Source organism: Diadema setosum, chromosome 8, assembly GCF_964275005.1.
Source record: "Diadema setosum chromosome 8, eeDiaSeto1, whole genome shotgun sequence".
Taxonomy (NCBI): domain Eukaryota; kingdom Metazoa; phylum Echinodermata; class Echinoidea; order Diadematoida; family Diadematidae; genus Diadema; species Diadema setosum.
The window spans coordinates 34,518,035-34,545,385 of NC_092692.1; the positions used below are offsets into that span (position 1 = coordinate 34,518,035).

The following is a 27,351-nucleotide window of genomic DNA, read 5'->3' on the forward strand; positions in this document are numbered from 1 at the left end:
ATATGCATAATTACATAATCATGTCATGTGAAATCGATGATAAATAAAGATATATTTCTGGTATTAGCAAAACTATATTTGATACAAAGCCACATGCCTTGCATTCATCTTATTCATTTTGGGAGGGCGCTATTTCTCTGAAGATCATTCGTATGTTCTTGTTCTTGTCAATATCTTTATTTCATTTCTCGCAAGTTTGTAATTCTATATCACTTCCATTGCGCATAATGTACTGTGATGTCCATGTCGCTTTGTTTTCACTTCTTGTAAAAATATATTTCAAATTTCCCTCCTTGTATACAGCTCTGCACTTTTCCTTCCATTCCATTTCCTTGTCATTGTTCCTACAAGGATCCCGTAACGTTATGCAATTATAACGAAAAAGTACTCGCTTCACCATCAATCTGTTCTTCAATATTAAAAAATCTGCAGGCGACGACGGGGTTTCAGGGAAAGCCTCAATATATATTGCTTTGGTCCCTGGCATCACAGATTACGAGGTTTCTGCCACCCCTCTCTATTTCATTGCTTGGCATATGTCATATTACTGGATACTTCATAGGACACGAGGTATTCCTATACTGAAGCCTTTATTATTGTCCATTTCGAAATGAGGACGTGAAACTCGATCTATTATACTCACCGGCTAAAACTTTTTGAGATTCGATTGCGAGCGACTTTCAGATTCCTGCTGATATCGGCAACCGCTCATCGAAATTGATTTCCTCTGAAAACGAAATGTCATTCTACATGCGGTGACATTGGATGTCATAAACAACATGATATCAAATCCTGGGGACTTAAGGCTCCAATATTGAGTTCCTCAGCGCTCTCCCTCTCTGTACTCTCCTATAGTCCAGTGACTCATGCAAATCTGTACAGCGGCCGAGTGTTTAGGGTATGAATGGCAAGATACATCAACACTTCACAACAAAGTAAAGTTGGAACAAATCTTACTGTGTCATCTCCCTTCTATTTGATAGTATTGAAATTAATACAGCAACTAAGGCCTGCATACATAAAATCTGACAACAGTTGCAGCCTTTCTTTATTGTGCTTTGATGAACTTCATCAGCAAACTCTGTGAATTCACGAAATTGGAATAGAAACAAAATTTGGTGTAATCCCTATTTTTTTTTCGCCTGTCTCTTCATGACATTGATTTTGACGTCTTTACTTAGACGCAGAAGAAACATTAAAGGCTTCTGTCTGTTCTACGACAACTAATTTTACATTACGTGCAAATGACGTCTGGCAGTCGCATAAGAGAATAAATTTGATGCAACACGTTAATGATCAGAATTCTCCTCAAACTTTGTACTTTGCGACTCGTATCCTTTCTCCTTTATTGTGTGTGAAATTTAGGGCAAATATGTCTTCCAGTTGACGCAGATTCCATGAAATGATTCTAATTTAACCATCACTATAAAAAAAAAAAGATAACATCGTTCGATGCGGCACAGTCCATATTAATCAATATCCGTACAGAGGAAAGGTCCCCTAGAAACCGTGAGGCCTCGTTCATTTGTGTGCACACCTGCTCAATCACCAGCATACATCCGTTTGTGATGGATATTTGAAGGGATTTGATTGGAAATGGAGTTGGTCAACTTCGGGAGATACCGTTCCAACACCAGGAGCGCACAATGTACGCGGTCATCAAATCAATAAACCAGTGTACAGGTATTCACTCGACCGGAAGTTTGTTATCACAGACGCGCGCGACTCAATTCAGTCGGTTTTTGGATTTTATAGTTTGAAATCAAATATTTCAAAGAGTGTGTTCTTTCCGCATAACACATTTTAACAGCAAAATCACCCACGCACGAGTGGACGGTAAACTGTACATGGTAAAAATGTAAATCAAAATCATAGGTGGAATATAAATTGCCAAAACGCGAAAAACTTACTTCATGGTATTTGCAGTTTTTGTTGAGGTTAGAGTTCAGTATAAAAGATTGCCAGGCTTTGCAGACCACAATGGCATATCGCACAATCAAAATCATGTTTCGAAGGCTACAATCACATTTTGGTTCCCAAAGTAGAAAATGTTCATAATTATCCAGCATGCTGGTATGCATTACGGGATTTCATGCTTCATGGGCAACAGCAATTCCATTTGAAATCACTTTCACTTATGATTAATTTTAATTTCAAGGACATGTTCCCATGGTTCAATGTAATACTTTCATGATTACGCCAGGATGACTTTTTAGCTACTGTTTGCCAATGGGAGCAGTGATTACAAAATGTTCGAGTTATCACATTTGATGCATGTATCTATCAGTTGTATCACTAAACATCCTACTATATAAAATTTCGCAATACGGCCACAAATATAAGATATCGCTAATTTTCTCAATAAACTTTAACTATAGACGGTTCATTTTCGAAAATATTTTGATAAAACTATCGTTCTCATTTTGTATATTCAAAACATTTAAAGGGACTGTACAGTACCGGGAGCGGTGAGGATTCGGCTTATAACGTTTTGCGAGATATTATTTAGAAACCAGTCTATGAAATGTTAAGAGCATACCATTCTAAGGGGAATCAAAAGTTTATTTGATGAAAATTGGTTTTGAAATGACTGAGATATCTAAAACAAACTAAAACAAAGAGATCCTAATAAAAGTCGTGGCCTGTCAATTTTATTATCATTTATTTTGGGATATCTCAGCCATTTCAGGGCCAATTTTCATCAAACAAACGTTGAATCCTTCTTGAAATTACATGCTCTTTCATATTTCATAAGAGGTTTCTCATTATCTCACTTTGGAATGTTATAAACCGAACCCTCACCTCAACCAGTACTGTACAGTCCCTTTAACCAGGGGGCTCACCTCCCTGCTTTAACATTGATTATCCTGTGATTAACATTTTACATTGGTTGTTTCTATCCCTGACTCACATTTTAAAACGATTTGAGTATGACTAAAGCTCTTGCTGTTGATTTTTTTTATCTGCAAAGTGGTACATAATAGCTTTAATCAATCCATCCACTTTCGCAAGTTGAATATAAATATACGCATGATGTATATACCGATCAAAGTGAAGCGAAACAGAAATATAGCTAATGTAAGTACATGTACATGCTTAGCTAGTTACGTGTCTATATAAGGGAATCAGAGCGTTACCGTGTGGATGTGGTCATATTCAAGGTAATCATATCGCAAAGCCTTAAGAGAATAGACCGCAAAAGTAATATACAGACCATGACAACGTATATCACTGTGTGATATCAAATATTGAATATCAGAAACTCACTAACAAAAACGCTAGTGACACAAGACGAGTCAATATATTTTGGAACAGATCGCCGATTAATTATCAAGTATATGATGACTGTGGTCACTTGGAAGCGATGGCACAATATCGAATTGCAACGCTGTGATTTCCGTCATAGCAACCTTGATGTATTGAATTATGACGGTCGGCAGTCGGGGGTGTGCGGAGAATACATGCATGCCCATTTAAATTGTTTTGTGGCGTTGTATAATTGGCGCAACCTTGCTTGGGAATAATCAACAGAATCTAATTTGCATCTGGACGCGTAATGACATACAAATTGTAGCAACTCTCTGGATAATAAGTAGCAAATTGCAACGGGGGTTATTTCTTCCAAGAGCGGTTAAAAAAAAAGAATCCGTAACCTACGGTTCCACTAGTCTCTCTCCATATTATAGACAAATATATAGGTAACTGTTACTGCTTGATGAAGACACAAATTGTACGTATTTCGAATAGAAATGTAAATTCTCGGTAAGCCCCCAATTGTGGCTTGGGTCTTTCACATTATTTTCATTAAAAGGTGCTGTTTCAGTGTAAATGCATATGTACGAGTAGGCCTATATACAGAAAAGAAAGAGGATCGATGGATACCAGATAAAGCCACCTCCCAAGGCAAGGGTAACAGAAAAGGACAGTAGACCAGATTTATCAGTAATAAAAGTAATAATCGCACAAAACATAAATAAATCAGTGACCGTATAAAACTGGATATAAAGCAAGAATGGAATTCAATCTTGAAAATTATAATCAAATGAACTTTGCATGCAGCATAAAATTTTTCCGTCATAATAATATTATCGTAGAGCATTTATGATGTACGCAAAGTTCACTTACAAAGGCAAGCTGTCTCGTGTTACAGTGGGAGATTAAGGTACAGAAAAATCCTGCTGATGCGCTTCAAAAGCCATTAAACAGACCCCTGTAAACTTGGCAGTTTTCCCTATGTTGGATTAAGAGATTTGGTATAATTTGGACACAATGGCGAATGGTTTGCGTTACCAAGTAACTGCATGTAGAGTAAGGCTATTTGATATCAAAGAGTTGACATTGCTTGTCTTCATATGTGTATTTAACCCATTCCCGACCATCGCAGTCATTCTTTTAAATTTTGAGTTCATTATTATAGGGCTTTTTACACTTGTGTTTCTTAACCCCGGACTTTCTCTGACCCAGGACTATCGTTAGTCCCGTACCAATTTTTTTCAGCTTTTTACACTCGCCAATTAGTCCCGTACTATCTCTTGTCCGGGGCTAAGGAGAAAACTGACCTTTTTACACTCGTATTTCTTAGCCCCGGACTTTCCAAACCACATGAATATTCATAATTACGCTGTGTACTGTACACGTACACGCACGCACTGGCAGCACTTGATTACCTCGTTTCTGATTGATCATTGAGGGTCGGACTTCGTCTCCGTCGCTTAGCCCAGGATTATTTTTTCGTTCTGTTTACACTCACTTGCTTGGCACCGCAATTGCGGTGCTAACCCCTGCTATTTTGCAGGGCCAGATAGTACCGTACTATCGGTGGGGCTAGCCCACTTTGGCAAAAACGAGTGTAAACAGAAAGTGGGCTAAGGATAGTCCAGTACCAACGGTGGGGCTAAGGCCCCCCCCCCCCCCTTAGCCCCACCGTTGGTCCGGGGCTAAGCAAAATTTTACAAGTGTAAAAAGCCCTTATGTCTGCGTATCTAGGTCTATATACGTTAATTACGACACAAAGTCAATCTAAGAGACACATATTCTCTGGTATCCCATTTCTTTCATCCCCTTGTTCTTCTTTTAAAATAATAATGATGATGATGATGATGATAATAATAATAATAATAATAATAATAATAATAACAATAATAATATTAATAATAATAATTATAATAATAATAATGTTTCTAACAATAAAGATGGGAATAATAATATGACAATAACAATAATAACAATAATAAAATAATAATTCACAGCCTTCTTTCTGCTTCCATCTCACTCCTGTTCCATTTTTCTGCCCCCCCCCCCCCCTCTCTCTCTCTCTCTCTCTCTCTCTGTTTATTGGTTAAATTGTACGGCCTTATTTCTCTGTAAATAGACTAGAGTAACACCGGGCAATATCCCCTTACACTATACTCGCTATTCACAAAACTGGGACACGTTCTATCAGGGTGATGTCACAACGATCGTACAATTTCGTTTTCCCCCACTTTGGTCCCGAATCGGCATCATCGGAGGCGTACGCACGTGATAGTCAAGCAGAGCTCCCTCCCCTACACCGACTTGGGTGATGGGGAAAAAAATGACGATTATGATAGTTTTTCGTTTTCTCAACATCATCATTTACATGCATGAATTATAACGACTCGATTTCCGTGCTCATTTGAGAGTATAAGATTACATCTGTTGAGTTAACCTTTGACACCACAGCCATAAACAAAGTGACGGAATTCAATGATCGCGCAGTCATATCAATAATGGGGAAAGTGTGTGTCATTGTGCATACGTGGGATATAAATCCATACATCCAATTTTAATGAAAGACAATAAAAAAAAAAAACTAAAACGCTAATGTAGGCCGTATTCATAAATGGGTTCCATCTGTAATGGTCAACCATCTGGACGAGTTTTGGCCTAAATAGCCAGAAGTGCTTGTCACCCAGCAAAAATTAAACCGTCAAAGTCATAATGAATTTATGATTCTGTCCTATTAAGTAAGAACAAAGAGAGCAAATGAATGACAGCTTTGTCGATTCGCATGCAACACAATACATCTGACACTGAGTCGATCACGCACATAAAATTATAACACGCGTCTGTAAGGGATTACTGGGGCATGGTTTAATACAGAAATGTCATCTGGACAGTTATCAATTGCAGATTTTTTGTTGTTGTTGTTTTCTCTCTCTAACACACACACACACACAATCCCCTGAAACCAGGACAAGGCATATTCAGGGATTAATCGATTACCGCAAGTTCAGAGGACGCGTAACTAGAACTAGGCTTATCATCGTATTCGAGAGTTCCGGTCATGGCAGACTCGGGCAGAGAGAGGAACTTCTGAATTTCTCAGAGAGAATATATATAAAAGAGAGAAAGAAGTTCAACTGGTGCCAAGTTCTAGAGCCTGCTGTCATGTGTTCGTTTGATTATCCACCAGTAACTTGTCATCCTTGTGTGTCCATGCTAGCTTCCCTTCTCACACTGATACGTGATCCGTACAATTTTGCAACCCGTTCCAGTTTTTAATACTATAATACACGACTTACAATCGCAGATATATTAAGGCATATAACAACTTACTACGAAACATTCTAATCAATGAAGATTTTTGTTCCTTAGTTTTGCCTTTGTGTTTGTTTGTTTTTATCTTTTGCTTTTCTTTGTTGTTGTTTTGTCCCCCTTTGGCAATGGAAGCACTGCGACAAAAGATTAACCGTGTACCCGGGGTGTGTGACGTCAGTCTTTCCACTTTCACACCATTGAGTTCTGCAACTAGAATTCTCACGGCGTATTTGTTATAATACATGTATATACCTCCCTGGTTGAAACGGACAGTGTTGTGAGCAAGGAGTACGAGTATTTCCCCGTGAACGAACATCAGTGTAAAAAAATGTGTGTGTATCTGTCTGTATGTATGTGTGCCCCATGTGTGAATAATAACTTTTAAAGAGGCCTCACAGGGCCATAATCTCCGACTCGAGGGCAAACTCGTCAACGTGCTGTATAAAATGAGTCAAGCCAGAACGTGTGGTTTAATTATATACCACACAGCATAATATGAAATGAAATTAAAAAAAAATGGAGAGCCGAAAGATAAACAAAACATTATCATACAAAGGAAAATTTACAACCGATCAAAACATCGGATCAACATTCCAATGGATAAATCAACTCGCATGTATAGACTACCGCGAAAAGACGATACCAAGAGTTTGGGGCAAGAGCAGGAAATAGACATCACAAAAAACAATTAGTGTCTTTGAGGGACTTACAGTAAGTGATTGTACGACTACGAGGACCAGGGTCCAGATAAGTAACTGAAATAGGTATACCTAATTAGGGGATCTGAGTATCCTCTCGGATCACCTATTCTTTATTCTTTATTACTGAATGTATTGGTTGTACTGGATGCGCTCATCCATACAAGACCAGTGACATAATACCAATGTACTGCGAGAGAAGACGTGCAGTTTCTGAAGATGATGATGAAGATAATGAAGCTCACGGGATGTTTTTCATTTCATTAGGATTTTCTCCATAACTTGCCGTCTATCTCCAATCCTATGTCAGTGCTTTCCACAAACTTTTAATTACAATCAAGAAATACTTCATTATAGATAGAGCTCGACATTATCGGAGGCCTGGCGGTGGCCACTACAAGTTGGTGTTGGGCCACCGAATTCATCTTCCGGTGCCCCGATCCGGCAACTTTTCGGATTGTTACTTTTGTTTTTACTTCGGACCACAATATAATTTTTATCGGGCTGCCAAAATTTCAGATATAAAGACTTTAATGGCCGACCGGGCCATCAGGCAAAAAAAAAAAAAAAAAAAAGAAAAGAAAAAGTGTTGCGTCCTGTTACAGATTTCTTTCCCTTCATTTACCATGGTCCTAAAGGACAGAGTGTTGACTGTGCGGAAGGCACACAGGATGTCCGCTATATACTCTACACCAAAATGTAATGTGACCAAAAAACAAAACAAAACAAAAAGTGATTAAAGAAGAGGTAGGAAGCCGCTGAAAACTACTAATTACAGTGGCGAGTCTGTGGAGTAAAGTGAAGCTAGAGGATGCCTCAGCTTTTGATCCCAGAAGAATCTTCGTTAGATGAAAAAATAGTTACTTACATTTAAGCTGGTTTTCTCTGTACGTACATATCAATTATGCTGTTCTTTTTCGTCATACACTGTCACAAGCAGAACATTCGGCTGGCACTGACGCGGTTGGTCAGTATTATTATTGCCTAAACTGCCAGCAGCTGATTAATGTATTCCCGGACTCGCAGCTTTTATCACTCCATTGAGTTATAATTATACGCATTCATATTATGAACATGCTTTTTGAATCTCGTATGTGATAAAAATTACATTAAAAATAGTAGATTACATCATTGGACATAAACTTGGACTCAACTGTGTCAATGGAATACATAATTGTGTAGTGAAGTATTGAATTCAATCCTTTGCCATTAATGAACTAAACGATAATCTTGTTAAATGGCCTTTAAAATGTTCGTTGAGCGCAACGGAAGCTGAGGGAAGATCAGTTGGTTTTTGCATCTGCTTTGTTTTGTTTTGTCGTGTGTGTAACTATGTTATAGTGTGTAAATTATAATGTGATATGCGTGTCTGTGTGTTTGTGTGTGTGTGTGTGTGTGTGTGTGTATGCTTGTGATTTACAATGCGTAACTTCCCTTTCAGTTATGTTTGCCAACACGACATATCAAATGGCTTAGTTCATGTTCAACGAAACAGAAAAACACACACACACACACATAATCAAGCGGTGTTACGATGCTGGCAGATCGCAAGAGGTACATGGTCACTCCTTAGTCAGTTGTCAAAATTACTGGGTTACATGGGTTACATGCCAACCAGTTAACAGTGTCTAATTGTACATTATGACAGCTGAGAGAGTCAGACAGACAGACAGATAGACAGACAGACAAAGAGAGATGGAGAGAGCAGGAGGTGGACTTGAAATTTACGAGCAGCCTCGCCTGGCAATCATTAGAGTTTCATACGTTGAGTGAGATAATTAAACATTCACAATGAGTTCATGAAACATGCAGGGCTAGTCACAGCTTCCAAGGGTGTAGCGAGCAGCGGATGCGGTGTGCACGTACCGTCTTTACGAAAAAATATCACAGTATCTAATATCCGGACACTCTATACACAATATTACCAAAGCGAGAGTGTGTTGCAGGGGTGCACTTGCAGTAAAAAGACAAATTGACGTTACACGCGTGGCACTCTGTAGTACGAATTATGGTGATGGATATCGGCTGAAATACATTGCTAAATTTGCGCCAAATATGCAGTAATTCGTTGTGAATTTTCTTGTTATCACTGCTCGGGACTGGTCATGTTGCTCACCGAGATGTGTTGATACACCAAATTACACCCTGCGCTCATGTTTATGATTTATATGCTCTGTGTTCTGCTACCATGCAGTGTCTCAAACAAAAGTGTTTATAGATGTTCGGATCATTTATTATGATAAGTGCTCATGCCAAAAATCTCCAACAAACTATTGGTTCACGGGTTTTATTTTTACTGCTATGCTGAGAGGACTACGATTAGTTTGTCACAAACACAATGACACCATTCTTACATATTTGGCAAAAAAAAAAAATGAGCCAAACTTAGAACTCCGTAGGACGTTGAATATTGAATTAATGGAGATAATAATGTAATACGTAAGTGAAAAGGGAAGCTCCCAAGGGAGTGAAAGTACAGACATGTGTCAAAACCTTAATTAGGTGCTGAAAAGTTAATTTACAAATTGCTCAGATCGACATTTACGGTAAGAAGGAAGAGAAATATCTAATGACTATATTATGATATAATTGATTGTGTTGGGTCCCTTTAATGATCTTGCTTATACACGCATGCACTCCTCTCCCATCATAACGTTTAGCCATGTATGTGACAGCACATGCTAGCCTTGCAATCCCATGATGCCTCTCTACGGGGTCGTGATTGCTATCGTGCATGATCAGGGCACGTCATGAGCAATGTCAGAAAAACACCAACGTCACATCTCAAGCCAGGGATACCCTTACTAGTACACAAAGTCACTGCCAACAATGTACAGGGCATTATTGGCTCTATGCTATATGCGATTGAGGAGCGAAACATACAATGGGAGAATGGGGGGAGAGAGAGAAGCGTATACTGGTAACGGTATACATACGGCCCGACCGAAGAGTTGTCGTAATTAATATCGATCCTGTGCAGTTTATGCATAATGACAAAACATCACCACGACTGTTTCGTTGCTGTGACACAGAAAGTACAGTCTTTATGTCGAACGGATGCAGTTGCCGAAAACACATTTCGCTTTATTGCTTGGGATCTTGATATACACCTGCCGTTTGCATTTTATTACAGGAATGACTATGTTATCTCCAGAAAGCAGGGCGCCAAATCATACTTCAAAAAAAGAAAAACAGCATCATCGAAAAAGAACTAATAAGTATACATAGTATGTAGGGTAGAATTTTGATATGGATACTCGTCTTCATAGTCACTAGATGAGAATGTACACACCAACCCGGAAAGAGAGCGATCATATATATAGAGAGAAATGAAAACGGAGTTCGACCTTTACGACCTACACGAGCATGATACGCTAGCATTATTACACTGCAAGATTTATCGCTTTGTGATTCAAATGTTCTACCCGAAAAGGGACTGAACTTCTTTACGAATTTACAATCACCCTAAGCACTTTCAGAGACTTAGTAGCTCCTTGGTACTTTCAAATGAATGTAACGCACAACTTCTACCACAGTACGCCTTCGGCTCTCCAAGACATGACAATATTAAAGTGAGAATAAAAACATTGACAGAAAACTTTTATTGGTTGGGAAAAGACACCTAAGATTCAACCAGCCTTTATATTTGACTGTTATGGCATCATCGCACAAGCATGCAGAGAAGGTGGGATAGAATCATTTGGCTCTGTTAACGTCCACGGTAGTGGAGGAAGGCTCACAACATGTATATTGAAATATCTTTTTTTTTACCTCATCAAATAGTTTTGCATGGAGTATCTTACAGATTTTTCAAAAGCAGTGACACCCTTGCATCCTTTGTTAATGTCTGGAGCAACATCAAAACTTAACATTACATTATAAAATATTATGTACTACGACAATCTCATTATTAATAATAGTAATTATAATAACAATAATAATAAAAGCAATCACCAACGATTCGACGGGAAAAACAAACTTGGAGGATTCAGGATCGACCTTCCCACATCGATTGGATGCGACCACAATGGCCTCAATAATTCTGCCAAAACAATTGCATTTTCGGACAATCAGTAACAGAGCTTCTAAATAATAATGATGGTTGCAGTTTTTCGAGGTCGCATCATATAGCCTCAATACAATTGTTTGCGGTTCATTGTATAGTGGGCTTTGCAAGATCAAATATGATTCAAGCAATATTTATTGTATGGTGTTTGCAAGATCGAATATGATTCAAGCAATATTTAATTTATGGTGTGCATGACTTTTAACGCTGTATACATATAGGGTCTCTGCCATAGCAGGTCAATACTGTCTCACTATGAATTATAGCAAACAATAAGATTTGCCACGTGGTTTGTTTGGGGAAGTCAGTAGCCAAGTGTGACACATGTTTGATTGTTCGTGAGTTCTTCTCTAGTCAGTCAATCTCTCAATCACTCTCTCCCTCTCTCTGCCACTCACACTCCATCATTCTCATTCAATTACCAAATACCCACCCCTCCCCCTCTATCTTTTCATGCCTGGGATATTGTGATATTATACATCACATGTTCATGGATAATATTGTATCAAGGCACATCTCGATGAAGGTTCTACACGGTATTTCGATACATTGATTTTACTGTACAAGTTTGTTCCACCCGTCGATATCTTTCGTAAAACTTTCTGATTACAGATTCTTTTGTCACCACAAAGTGTGAAATATATGTTGAAGTCTTGTCGAAAATAAATAAGGAATTTGAATATGAGCTGAATGATGTCTGTGTTTGTTTTACGCAACTAGACAGCAATTTCATCCTCCTTTATCTTTCTCTGTTACTATTTCGCCATCTCAATCACTCTCTTCTCTTCTTTTCCTTTCTTAATTCCTTCGTCATACTTCTCAAACATACCTTCATCACTCCCTCTTCCGCCTCCTCCTCTTCCTCCTTCACCTCCTCCTCCTCCTCCTTCACATCCTCCCCTCTTCCTCCACCTTCTCATCCACTTCCTCTTCCTCTTTCTCCTCATCCTCCTCATCCTCCTTTTCTCCTCTTTCTCACCCACTTCTACTCCTCATCCTTCTCATCCTTCTCATCCTCCTCCTTCTCTTCTTCTGCCCCCTTCTCCTCCTCTTCCTCCTCCGCCTCCTTCCCCTCCTCCTCCCCTTTTCCTCATTCTCATCCTCCTCCTCCTTCTCCTTCTCCTCATCCTCATCCTCCTCTCCTTCTCCTCCTTCTCGTCGTCCTCCTCCTCCTCCATCTCATCCCCCTTCTCCTCCTCCTCCTCTTCCTCTTCTCTCATCTCCCTCCCCCAACCCCCTTTCCTATCTGTTCCCCCAAAGCACCTTACAAACAATGTCCTCAAGTCTCATCTTGGTCTCTGTCTCCTGTGTCTGTCTCTGTCCACCGTCACCATGACTTCAGGCTTCTATCTCCCTGTGAGACTCCACTGACCCACCACTGACGTGCCACGATGATACTGTGTTGACTGATGGCCCGGATGTCCCTCAAATTGGCGGCAAGTGTCCCTCCCTTTTTCCAGGGATTGGATCAAACACTCCCTTGTGATAACAAATATGATTTTTTTTTTCTGTCTTTCCTGAATCTAAGCCTGAATGTAGATCTGCTAGAGACGTTCTCTGCAGAACGCAGAATCAACTATGTCCGCCATTACCCTTGCTCGGTGTATCATAACTGCCAACTTGATTTCGAGAAAGCACTCAATTTCTATGCTTTCTTACATACTAATAAATATAAGGAAATTAATTAAAAAATTAAAACTTCCTGGAATAATGACTTGCAATGCTTAGTCTAGACTGCTTATATGATTAAAGACATGGATGACACCTTTGATAATGATCTTGTACGCTGGAGATGGACACCATGCAGTTGAAAATGCTCAAACTCAGCACTGCTGAATACATGACGATGTGGTAACAAGAGTTAATGTGAGCTCCACAGAACGCCGGATAACTTTATAAAAATGGAGATGGGGAGTTCGTTGAGAGTACACCAGGGAGGTCTTGCTCGCCTCAATGAGGATGTTATGCACTTATACTCTGTTATACAAAGTACAAGAAGTATGAAAGGGAAGCGAAAAACTGATAAAAACAAGACTTGCATAGCTATACAGGACGATCTTTCCATGTTTACATGGATACGTCTGTATATGGTGCACCTGCTCGACAAGAAAATACAAAATGCGCATCAATGTCATTTAGCGTGCCAGCATTGTTGTCATTTCCCCAGCGAAAGTCATGTAATGAATATAAGCATCTGCGATTTCGGGCCAAATACCTTAACATGACGTATATAAACATGTGAATTGTTGAACTTTTCATCTGAGGCCGAGGATACATTGTTTATTGATAAGCAAGGACTGGGACTGGAGGAGAGTTCAATTTTACGTACCTGGTAATCATTATCAGTAGTAGTAGTAGTAGTTGTTGCTGTTGTAGTAGTCCTAGAAGTACTAGTAATAATAGTAGTAGTATAACATAGTAGTATAGTAGTAGTAATCGTAGTAGTATAGTATAGTATAGTAGTGGTAGTAGTAGTAGTAGTAGTAGTAGTAGTAGTAGTAGTTAATAGTAGTAGTAGTAGTAGTAGTAGTAGTAGTAGTAGTAGTAGTAGTATGTAGTATGTAGTATAACAACTGCAGTCGTAGTAGCAGCAGAAGCAGACGTTGTAGTATTTTTTTTTATCTTGCCTTAGAGTGTCAAACGATATGTACATACAAATTCATTCACTGATTTTTACTACGAGGAAGAGTTTCAAGCCAACTTTCGTTGTATTTAATTTTTAGACTATAGATCTGTTACCGTTACTAGCTAACGTCACAATTCTAACGTCAACTGCTGTGATATCTGATTCGTATAATAAACATAACAAGGCGAGTGAGTGTCGGGGAAAAAATCCCATTAAATCCTCGTCTTCGTCCCTGTCTGGACGAACTGCATGATTTGCATTTCTTGATTACTTCTTCATATTTCACACCTCTTCATACCACGAACGGATGGAAAATGACATGCGATGGAAAGGGCAAATCAATTTCAACCGGCGAGACGCTCGACAGTCTTCTAAAAATAATCTTGGTTATTTACGTTTTGAATCTAATTTCATCAATAAAGGAATGTATGAAGAAGGCTGTGATAATTTGAAATTAATGCCTATCTGATAGGTCATTATTCATAACATCACGTGTGATAGACCAAAAAAGTGCAGTCTGTCCCAGATTAATCGTTCATGGCGTATCTCGTATTATAGATAATATTATCGCTCGTTTTAGTCGACCAAAATACATCTAACACCACCTATGAGTTTCTGGATTTTTTTTCCCAGAAGAAACCTGCGTCCTCTGACTAGGATGATGTACCCTTGATGTAATTATTTAAATTGTATACGATTCAAGTAGTTTTAACAAACAAATACAGAAAGGAAGATTGTACAAGCGACATTATGAGTATACAATGTGATTAGAACTCAACTTAGATGTGCTCATTACAACAGTCATGATAGAATACTTACATGTATGACCTACGAATAAAGTGATCGCATCTTCCCCGTCCGCGTTTGCCCTCAATTTGCTATAACTCTGTCTAATCTAGCACTAGTTTATAATCATATGCCCTGTTATTTTCTACTTTGGGCATAATTTCCCCCTCAAAAGCACTGCAGACCGTGTAATGCCGTGAATCTATCTAACGCTGTTAAGATGTAAACATAATGTAGTCATTGTGGTCAACGTGTGGTATTTTACGTTGCCTATTCGAGCCGAAATACGCACATCCCTCTGATCACTGGTTTCTAACCCTATTGATTGCTCAACAAAAATCTCACACAAAGACTTACAGCTAGATTTGGAGATAGAAAAATAGATTGCCTGTAAAATGAGCAGTCTAAAGATCAAAGGTGGTTCTGCATTGTTAAACGTCAGCCGATGAACATTTTTTTTTTAATTCTCCGCGAGGACAATTACGTGTAATGACCATAATGACATGACTGATGATAATATTCTCAACTGAAAGACCTATCAGGTATAATAAAGAACCGGAAAAAATTGTAATGTGTTACACTCGCTTAACACCGCTACATTATTTATGTGATAATGAACTCTTTCGAAATAGGTTGGTGATTGATAGTTCACACTAGGCAGTACTTTGTACTCAACATAATCCATCTATATACATTCTGTGAAATTATTTACACTGTACAGTTTGGATTGCACCAACATGCGCAGTGTGTTCAGTAAAGTCCTTCATAACAATATTCTGTTTTCCCTTCATTGTTTTGTTCTTGTTCCAGTCGTTCAAAGTGATCCTCTATAATAAAAAGCGCACTCATGGTAATAGGTCAAAATCGTCGCAAATGTTGACAGTACACATCCGAGACCTTTACACTTTAATCACAATGTCAATACTCACTCGACGAAAATATTTCGCTGTTTATTTTTGTGAGTGAAGTAGCGACTGATTGTTAAGCGATACGCTTTTGGAATTAGTTGCTCACGTATTAATCTCACCCAGTTCTTCAGTTTCTTTCCTGTCAGAACTAAGGGGATTAGCGAGGGGGAAAACAATGTTTCACGCAATGTCAGCGATACGTCGGGTGCTATTAACAAGTACTCTGCGACAGCATGACCTTAGCATTGAAGAGCACATACACGCATGGTCCCTAAAAGTAAAAAACAGCAGTTTACGGAGTATACATTAACAATCCCAATCATATCCAGTAGGGCCAATGGGATATATTTCCTTTAATGAATATCAACACAAACAACCTATTGGCCTGGCCATATCAAGGGACTTGACAAAGATTTGGCCAATATAGCAATTTATTCGATTCAATTCAATTCAATTCCATTCATTTATTTAAACAATGTGAGTAAGATTGACAAAAATACATATGACATTCAAAATTTGCAGCTTACATTATTTAAAAACATAAATATATAAAAATTGGATGCCAATTTGAAAGGCCTTTCAAAGGCAGATTCCGGTCAGATAAGTTGACTAACAGCTGTAAAAACACAAATACAAATACAAAAACAATTACAATCAATTTATGCGTGCTAATATACAATAGCGACACTGACACTGGAGCGAGGAGAGTAAAGTAAAAAAAAAAAAACCAAAAAAAAAAACAAAGAAAAAACAAAAAAAAAACTCAAAACGAATAGAAAGAAGATCGATGAGCCATGAAAAGGACCCCTATAGTGAACCATTTTACCCGAAAATTCAATAGCCCATACGTTTATCGCTGGTTTAACTTTACTGTACATGATGTGAGCATGAAGCAACGAAGCTCCATGATGTGTGTCCTTAAATCAAAGGGAACTGACGTGACATAGCCTACTACACGTTCGCTGCCAGTTTAAAGGCATAACTTACCATTTGCAGATGAACAAAAACCCAGTATTAGTGCTTTATCTAAATAGTATTAAAATGTGAGTTTGGGATAGAAACAACGACTGCAAAAATTTGAATTCATATAATTGTCCATAATTTTGTAAATCCAAGTATCATGTGAACAATAGTTATGATGAAAATGTTTCCAGACTAAACCATCTACAGTTATGGTTTATTGAGAAAATGTAGATATCTCCTTGTATTTTAGGCTTTATTGCGAAAATTTTATATGGTAGGATGTTTTGTGATACAACAGACCTACACATATGCATCAAATGCGTTGTCTTGAAAATTGTTTAAATCACTACTCCTAAAGGCAAACAGGACCTTTAAAGGGTGTGTACAGTTCTGGTCGAGGTGAGGATTTAGTTTTTAACGTTTTGCGAGATACTCAGAAACCACTCTATGAGATGTCAAAGAGCATGCAATTCTAAGGGGTATCAAAAGTTTATTTGATGAAAATCGGTTTTGAAATGGCTGAGATATCCAAAAACAAGGTGAAATAAAGAGATCCTAATAAAAGGCGTGGTCTGTCGCCTTTTATTATTATCACTTTTTTGGGGGGATATCTCAGCCATTTGAAAACCAATTTCCATCAAATAAACGTTGGATCCTTCTTAAAACTACATGCTCTTTCACATTTCATAAGAGGTTTCTCTTTATCTCGCTTAGAAATGTTAAAAACATGAATTCCCACCTCAACAAGTACTGTACACTCCCTTTAAGGGATGCTTGTACAATCACTGCACTGTTATCATCACGAGCCAGGCAGCTATACCCTGAAGATAACATGTTCCGCTAAAATGCATGTCATCTTTCAAACCCCTTGAACTTTATAAAGGTAGCAGTATGTCACAATGTGAAAGTGATGCAGACAGGGGAGAAGGGGGGGGGGGGCAGAGAGGGAGATTATGGAGAGGAGAGATGCGGTGAAATAGTCCAGCTCAGCTCATCTAGCATGCCCAGGGTAGATCACTTTGATAATTATGGAATCCCTTTGATATCACGGCCATTTTTCAGCCGGTGGATGTCTAGACAGCTTGCTATCACAAAGCGGCAATCCTATATCTACTTTTTGTGAGAAGCCTGCTCAATGCAGACCTGAACAATGTTACATCACACCCGCTGGACTTAAATGAGACACTGCCAGCGCTATTGCGTTACCATGGCAACCTCCCCACACACGATTAGGTGCTGCATCATTTTGCCCCCGCGACGGTTGTTACTGCATGCCGTTTCCCCCATGTACGTTCAGAGGGAAAGAGCGTACCCACAAATTAGGAATGTTGCACTATGTACCTCCTATAGGAAGGTGCTTTTCCCACCTCCCTCCTCAACCTATAATCGAATTTCAGGGCTGTCAGTATCTATTTCAACGTCCAAGTTCCAAACCTGCGTATATGCATGAAATGGACTGGAATACGTGGAAACGTGGGAAGCTGAAGAGGACAAATCTATAGCCGCTGGCTCCATGCAACTATTCTAGTCCCCATCAATATTGGGCATACAATGAATTAACAACTTCCAGATACACTTCATAATGATATTACATGTATTCCAACGTCCTGTTTGCTGAGCATTTGAAACAGACTGTTCTTCTATACATTGTAGCTGATGTCGCATTTTGGTAGAATTAAGTGTTTCTATGGAAACGCTTGTGTTTTCCATTCTGGTGTGATTTCACCTTGCTCTACATTTACTACAAGTAATACCATGCCTTTAATAACAAGCTGATATCATTGTGGTTGGTGGCCGTACAAGGTTTTAGGTGCCTATGCTCTTTCGTTTTCGACCGATGTGTAATCGTTGTTTTTGCAAATCAAGGTTTCCTTCTCGGGAATAAAAAAAAATAATGTTTAAGGAAATTATTCTTTGAATGATTGATGTACGAACAGAAAGTTTCATTTTCAGATGAGACAATTCACTGGTAAGCAAGCGAGCATTGAGTCTTGAGAAAGAGAAAAAAATCTACACAGCATTCTTTGCGTTAAACTGAACTGCCTATAAAATGAAAGGTGATGTTCACTGCTATGTTACATTCTTTTGGGAGTGAGCATAAACTATACCAATAAAACCGTTCAGGGAGATTAAATGTATATTTTTCTACAAATAAACAGTTCAAACGAACAAAAATGCAGGCGATCAATATAGAAGAGCAAAACAGAGGTGATAACTAGGTCACCAAAAAGTCACAACTATTCATCACTGCGTGATTTATAAAGTGCTTGAGCACTGTGACGAACATGTCATGGGTCATTATGTGCAGGCCTAGATGCAGACCTTGTTTCTGTTCGACCTACATGATAGACCACTCAAGCTATGCAATTTGGAACAGGTGCATGGTATCTAGGAAGGTGCATCTTCGCGAGATAAGTGTTTACAGGACCTAGATCATTGCGCCTTGTGAGCAAGGGCTGCGACGAAATTAGAACTTTTCAAAGTCAACGTCGTTAACAGACTGCAAATAAATTGCTGTAATAATGTGATTCTTACCTGCTAGTGCGTTTCGATCTGATTAGCGGTTCTGCTCTGACTGGGGCCTTGTTTAAACTGCTCACTTCGTCGAATAATCTCCTGTACTTTCCATCGCTCAATCTTTGGTTGGAGTTATCGGACGACGCGGAAAACTTGTGCCCGATGTTATAAAAATTACCCTCTTCAGGAAAGCCACGGGGTCTATTCACCGGCGACTGGCCAAATCTTGCACCACGACCTCCGGCTGGTCCATCCCCTAACCCGTACCCCTCCACCAGCGTCCTGTTGTTGTACAGGTCAGCTCTTCCCCCGCCACCGGGGCCCTCCGGTCTAGTACCATTGCGTGCTCCACCTGACTTCGAGTCCACTTTCTCGAGCTGTCTGCGTAGCATCACCACACCATTCTCACCGTTTTTCTCACCTGTATTCAGCGCAAGTTCTCCACCTCCCTGGTAATTCGCATCTTTCTCTCGAGTTCTGAAATCGAGATTTCCTGAACGCGGGACATTGTGTAAGGCGGAGATAGGCTCGAGACCTGCCTGCTGCAGGGCGACGACAAACATGAACCCGACAACTATGGCGGCACTGGCCAGCACGACTCGCTGCTTCAGCTTCATCCTGACACGGGCTTCGCGGCAGCCACCGAAATATTGTGCCTCTAGAAGAAGAATGAACACTTATCTCGGTTGAAAACATCAGGATTTACACTGTCTTGGAGAAAACAACAAGGACTAATGCCTCCGCCTTGCGAGGGTGGTACAAAACAAGATAAGAAGCTCTGGGCAAGTCAAATCTGCGGACATTATCTCTCGATTATGCTTACACAAAATTCATATCCTGTCCAATCTGCATTACTCACTACACTGGCGATAGCCAGCTCGCTCGCGCGGTGCACGATTGAATCGTCTGCAGCAGCGCACAGCAAGCCAGCCAGCTATTGAAGGCGTTTAGCACACAGGCTCAATCCACTATTGGACATGCAGCTCGTGATAGCAAACTAAAACACACAGCTCCGCTAGACATGGATAGCCGACAGAGTATAAATAGCTCCATTCAATAACCGGCGCTCCGTTATTCGTCACCGCATTGTACCTCTCTCAAAGTCGTTTCATTTATCGGAGAAATGCATATTCAGTAGCAGAGTGACAAACTATCGATCCGTCGATCAGCTCCAGCAAATCACAACGTAGGGTACGAATACAATTACTTGGCAGAGCTCGAAAACAGCCTGGGTTTTCTATCACAAACATGATAAACAAAGCAAAACAACTGACGTGTAGCGGCATACATTGCATGATAAGTTCACGGCAGATAGGGAATTGTACTGAACTCAGGAAATGTCAGAGAGCGGGGGGGGGGGGGGGGTAGAGAAAAAGAGAGATACATACAAGGACTGATGGATTTTAACAGGGATAGAAAAGGACCTTCCTTTGCGCCGGCAAAGAGGGAAGTGCTGTAATTGAATGGAAATGAATATTCATGAACTGGTCATGGACGTAAACAAAGACAGAGCGTAATACACGTGGCTGTCTCCTTCTACGGGGCTATGATTCAACACGATTTTTTTTTTTTTTTTTTTTTTGCCTCGACTGGAAAAGGAGTCATTGATGTGTTCCGCAAGAAGCGTCAGCGTTCGTTGCCATGGTGATTAAACATCTTCTAACAAAACACACGAAAGGGGCACGATCGAGGGGGAATGGTTTTACGCCCGAGATGTACCATATATGAACACACGTACGACACTTCGCAGGCCATAGTGTTCTCTTGAGTGTTTACAAGTTCTCTGTCACGTTTAACTGTCATGTTAAATGCTATCAATAACCTGTCAGACCTGTTGACTCATATACCACTACTTAGAAGTATGTTTTGTGCTTTTTATGTGTGTGGTTTATTTTGTTGTTGTTTTCTTTTTTGCTGTTACGATATTCTTGTAAAATCACATTCGAAAAAAAAAAACCGATGGCAGTCACCGTCGTTTATAAAATACAATCTGCCATTTCTTTTCAATTATGTCATAATACTCTTAGGAATACTAAGGATGAGGAAAATTGTAATGCCCCTCAGTACAGGACTGTCATTCTCCTACACCACCTCCCTGCCTATACACGTCAACTATTATATCTAGTACTCTATAAAGTAGCATGATATTATATCCACTGTCTAGCTTGTTCACAATAAGACGACAAAAAAGATACTTCTTGGAGAGAATATAATCATAACTAAATGAATGAAATATATAAAAGTGGTATAGGGGAATTGAACATTTATGAACATATTTTAGGAGTATTTGAAAGGGCACTTACGTCATTTAAGCTGATATGGCGCATCTTATAACGGAGATCACCAGAAGATGTTGATGGATGGACAGGTTGATTAGATAGACGGACTGAGAGATGAGTTAATACAATGATTAACACTATGCCTATACAGGAACCTGGTGGATGCCGTATAATGCCTATACAGAATGGAGATCTCGCAAGAAATGCAGCGGTTCATATGACTGCTCCTGTATTTGAGTAGGCCTATACGCTTGAGTGATGAAATAAATTATACATTGATTGCTATGTAAATTTTCAAAAAATATTATTATGAAAATAAAACAAAGAAGCTGAACATTAACTTGAACATGATGTTGAATAATGACACTTTAATGACCCTGCTCAGGATTTGTAATTATCATTGTACTCTTACACACCCTCAAAGTTAGATAGATTAGTACTTCAAGAAACGTTAAATATTGCTCCTTTTTCAGAATCGTGTGAGAAAGCAATTGAGAATATCTTTCCATGCCTATATTATGTATACAAGTAACTTTGCGTCATAATATTGACACTGGTCAGATTGCTCACAGTGACACTGTCATAATTTCCATTTTCCTAATCCGTCGTCAAATTTTACACGTCCATTCGAAGGCTGTTGTCATAATTATTTTAGTTGACAAGTCGTTTTTAAACATAAAGACAAGCTTGGTTTATACAAAGAATCTGATTTCGTTTAGATCAAAGGGGATATAGGCCTAGAGTCATGTTATGTTCTTCTGATTTTGTATTTTATGCTTTTATGGTTGTTTATTCTTTCAGTCCAGTCTGTCCCGTAATGTCTATATTGTTCAGAATTACGCTATATTTTTTTCTTTTGTAAATTTGAGTCGATTGTGTGAGTTGTCCACAATGTGCAAGCTCTGCTTTTTAGTGGACACCTCAATCAGTTTCTTTCCTCTGAGCATGGAAGATGTGGCATGTGACAAGGTTGATTTGTCACTATGTATTATGATTTTTCATTCATAGTTATCTCGAATTTTCATCGTACAGTCAACTCGTATGTACTCAAGATCATATCTGTGAATTGCTTTTTCTATTCTGTTCATCCCAAAAAGTCCAATATATCTATTGTATATTGTATAGGGTTATTAGCGTGACGTATATTATATATTGTATTCAGATATTATAAATTACATATCATACATTATGTATATGTATATATATATATATATATATATATATATATATATATTTGATATATATATATATATATATATATATATATATACATATATATATATATATATAAAATATATTTTATATAGATAGATAGAAAATTACAATCGGATTTTCGCATTGATAACACCCAATATGATTAAACTGTCCAAATGCTACTTCAGGGTCTTAAAATACAACATCTTAGCTCTATTTTGCAGAAAACCTCATTCAATTTGGTTAAGCGGTTACAGAGAAATGTGGATTGTTGTAAAACGTGTCATTAGTCTGATTTTTCCAAATTTAGCACTTGGATGCTCTTGGAATTGCATATAAATGTGTAAACACTACATAGACAGAACTTGGAGGGAAGAGATTCCTGACGTGCTCTACAAAATTCCTCATTTCTCTTTGAATACTGAACCAAATCGAATAGGTTTTTCTGTAAGATGTGGGCAATGAGTTATAAGTTTCATACCCTGAAATTGTATTTGGATTGATTCACCATTATATTTTTTAGAAATTATCATTTCGGAGGGTCCCGTTGTATTTTTTTTTTGACATACGGTATATAAACTGTCATTTTGCTATATTTTTTATAGCCTAGAAGAACATTATAAAGAAAGTCCCTCATCAGATAGAGCATAACAATACCTTTCCAGTGATATCTCATTGTTGTTACATAACCAGGACGTTACGTTTGAAATTATGATTAAAAAATGTCCCATGTTTTACTAGCATTTTCTTTGTTTTTAGCATCTTTTATCGCACATATCTCAACTTAACGAGAATGGATTTAACTCCTTTTGCTATCAAACTCTTTATGTACATAATTATAATAATATATTCTAGGCTAGGGCATTAACCAAAATGACAGTGCTGATTTGGTGACATCATCGCCTCTGCTACTTTACATGATACGGACCATTATCACTTGTGACTTGGGGCCATTGTCACTTGTGACTTGAGACCATTGTCACTAACTTGTGACTTGGGACCATTATCACTTGTGACTTGGGACCATTGTCACTTGGGACTTGGGACCATTGTCAATTGTGACTTGGGACCATTGTCACTAACTTGTGACTTGGGACCATTATCACTTGTGACTTTAGACCATTGTCACATTTGATTTAAGGATAGATAAATAAGTACTTGTTCTATGTTGCTTCCACGATCGTGTTCGTTCGATAATGTTTATCAAAGGCATTTATACACGACGCGGAATTGGTCGTGGTCGTGGTCGTGTACATAGCCGTGGTAAGAAAAACCATGCCGTTTTAGTGCACATGCGATAAGGTGAAGTTTGGCATAACTTCCTAGTTCAATAGACTACGAGTTTTTATTCACATCGTCACATTCGAACAGCCAGAAATAATAATTTAGGCAGTGGAATATGGATGCCAAATTGATTACCTATTTCACTGCAACCTTTCGCCCAAATAGATATTGACAAAATAAATATTCGTTCTAGCCGTCAAATGCATTGATCACTAGCTAACATAGAGCAAAGTTACACCTGGGTCCCATTTCATAAAAGATGTTAGGATAGCAATTCTTGCTGGAATGGCAAATTCTAAGAGCAACTGCCACTCAGGAAGCTGGATTCTTGTCGTTGCTATTCCTGCAAGAGTTGCTGTCATATCAACTTTTTATAAAATGGCGCCCTGCTGTCTCTCGATCTGTATGTATACGCTCACAGTGGGAAACAACATTTTTATAGTACAGGGAGGTGAGCGGACCTCCCTGATCAGAACAAGACTAAAGTTTATTATTTTAATGTGTCTAAGGGGAAACAACGACAAGCAACACAGCTGCTTAGAGTATGAGTGGTTTATACACCAATAGGGTGCAAGCGTCTAAATTAAATAATACATGACTCTGTTTGTCTTGTTGTGTGTGTCTTCCCTCTCTTTGTGCAAGAAGAAGATCCAAGTATTAGCAAAGTTATATTACATCATTTTTTAAAAGGGATATTTTGAACAGCTCTTTTCCACCACTGTTAAAGGCCTGTATGCCTCTAGCATTTAGAATTTCAAGAACCATGGCAGGTCAATTTGTGAATAGATTTTTCATCTGTTACATAATATGCTTTATGTATTAGCATGTGTGTGTGTGTGTGTGTGTTGAAGAGTTCAAATGCAAACACAGATATATAAATTTCATCAACTTCAGGTTTTTGAGATTGAAACTGTTAAAACACAGAGAAAATGATTAAAATTTAATAATGTTACACGTAATAATTTTGAAAACATTCAAAAAATAAGCGCTGTATTATAAAAAATGACGTAGTTTTCTCCATTTGATAATGACCTTACTTAAAACTAAAAAGAATTAAAAATGGCATTTGTCAGTTTTTGCGTTAAAACTCTTCATTATGTTCATCAAACATACCAATATGGCTTGCGGCGATATAAAAGATATGTATAGTTTATAACATGCTCTAAACTGACCGAGATAAACTAAATACAATGTACTGATGAATGAATGGCGCTTATGTATTGAATACATAACTCAATATCCAAATGAAGTTAGATGCGCATAATACAACTCTCGTGTGTAAATAGATCAGCAAGGACAGTGTGATCAAACTGTGAAAAGAATTAAGCACTGAGAGGCAAAACAAGCCTCATAGACCTTTTGTAGGCATTATAATGAACAGCTCCAGCAAGTCGGAGAATGTTTAGTGTGATCTTCAATCAGAGCCGTAGAGAGACAAAGACGGGCGCCCTCTTATGATTATATGCCGCACAGTGCCCAGCACCAACAGCCCGCGTCGTGCCTAGTTTGCAGGCACAAACCCTTGTTGGTCGTATAGGAGTCTGCATGCGCCAAGACTAATACGCGCAAAACTGCACTGCAGCCTCTCCCAACAAGGGAGAAGCTAGTTTGCAGGCACAAACCCTTGTTGGTCGTAAAGGAGTCTGCACCAAGACTACTACATGCACCACTTTGGCACTGTCCCATAGGCCCTGTGTTGAGGCTTCTCCCAACAAGGGTTTGTACAACCTTTGGGTCCATAAACACCTTTTCATGTTTATTGGGCGGAGCTTCACTCTGAGAGGATTGTCATGGTAACCATGATTGACATGTCCTATGGGGGGCTGTCTGGCTGACCCCCACTGAGATAAAGGTCAACCTGAGTAGAAAGCCAGATGGTGGTTTGAACTGTTATGTAAGACTTGCAAGAATGCTCCCTTCTGCAATGAGTGACCACCTCCTTGCACATGAGGAACCAAGGAACATATCCCAGCCATTCCCTTTCTGCATGGAGGTGGGAATCTCTTCCCACCTCCCTGCTTTCGGTTTGTTTCTTCTTTTCTCACTAGATCTTACTCTTTCTTTGTCGGTCTACTCTTCATAATTACCGAATCATGTCAAGACCAACATGATTTTCCCTCTATTTTCACCTTTCTCTCAATAAATCTCTTTGTGAAAGAAATACTAAATAAATCATTCTCTGTTTTTGTACATTGTATCTTGGAATACAATGTATCTTGTACATTGTATTCTTGTACATTGTATCTTGGAATACTCATGTTTAGAATATTACAACAGCAATATCTAAAGCAACTGGTGTTTTAAGAAGAATAAAATATTTAATTAATGATCAAACTTTAATTATGTTATACAATACTTTATTTTTACCATATGTAATGTACTGTAATATTGTATGGGGCAACAGTAGCAAAACAAAATTGAATACAGTTTTTCTTCTCCAGAAAAAGGCTCTTCGTATATGCACACATTCATTTTTTTTTGGCTCACACTGATCCCATATTTTATCGCCTAAAAACTTTGAAAGCCCATGATATACATCTATACCTAACTGCCATATTTATGTATAAACACACTCGAAATTTATTACCATTTTTTCATAATACCCTAGTAACCAATGATCATATTCATTTATACCCTACTCGTCGTTCCCATGATTTTCATTTAAGTAATCCGAAGCTTTTACTTGCTCAAAAGTCAATTAGACATCAAGGTCCGGATACATGGAACACTCTTCCTGAGGAGTTGAAACAGTGTGCCTCCTTGTTTTCATTTAAAGCAAACTTAAAGAAGTATATTTTATTACAGTATACTTCAAATACGAACTAAAAACAAACAAATTATACAATTAATGTTGGTCTCCCGATAGCAACAACGCATATCGTCCCCTCTTTCAGTAAACCAATTTTATTATTCTAAATTCCAGCCTATCTGCCATTGTGCACCTTCAAGCACCTGCACACACATTCACCACCACCACCATCACACACTAGAGTTTATTTTCCCCTGCTACTTTCGCAGCAGAATTTATATCGTTACGAATCTAGTACGTCCTTATCTTTTCCTCGGGCGGGCCATCTTTTCAAGCAATGCTTATAATGGCGGCCCTCTGCATAATCGTTTCTTAACTATAAATGCTATTCTTATCACTGCTGCATAGACATGCATATTGTATATTATATTTCTTTCATATCGTTGTTTATGCAAGTCAAAAGACTGTGTTAAATTCATTTTATATACTTCCTACATGTTCATGATTATGTACTTATATGTATCGCGGTTTATGCAAGTCAAACGACTCTGCGTTGAATTTACTTTGTATACTTCCTGCATCTTCATGATCATGTAACTTATGTATATTGATTTGCAGAAAATAAAGTATCTATCAAACAAAAAACATTGAAAACACATTCCCCATTTGCATGAAATATCTGAGCAAGTTTGTAGTTTTTTTTTAATATATATATATATA

General features: G+C 38.5%; 1 protein-coding gene across 1 annotated transcript in view; it reads right to left on the bottom strand.

Annotated features, from left to right (window-relative positions):
- The window catches only part of LOC140231499 (extracellular serine/threonine protein CG31145-like), a 202,403-nt gene extending 182,510 nt beyond the window's left edge, over window positions 1–19,893 (bottom strand). The window contains exon 1 of the mRNA XM_072311632.1: window positions 19,144–19,893. Coding sequence (XP_072167733.1) covers window positions 19,144–19,742 — 599 coding nt within the window. The 5' untranslated portion in view covers window positions 19,743–19,893. The remainder of the gene's footprint in view (window positions 1–19,143) is intronic.
- Between the last annotated feature and the right edge of the window lie 7,458 nt (window positions 19,894–27,351).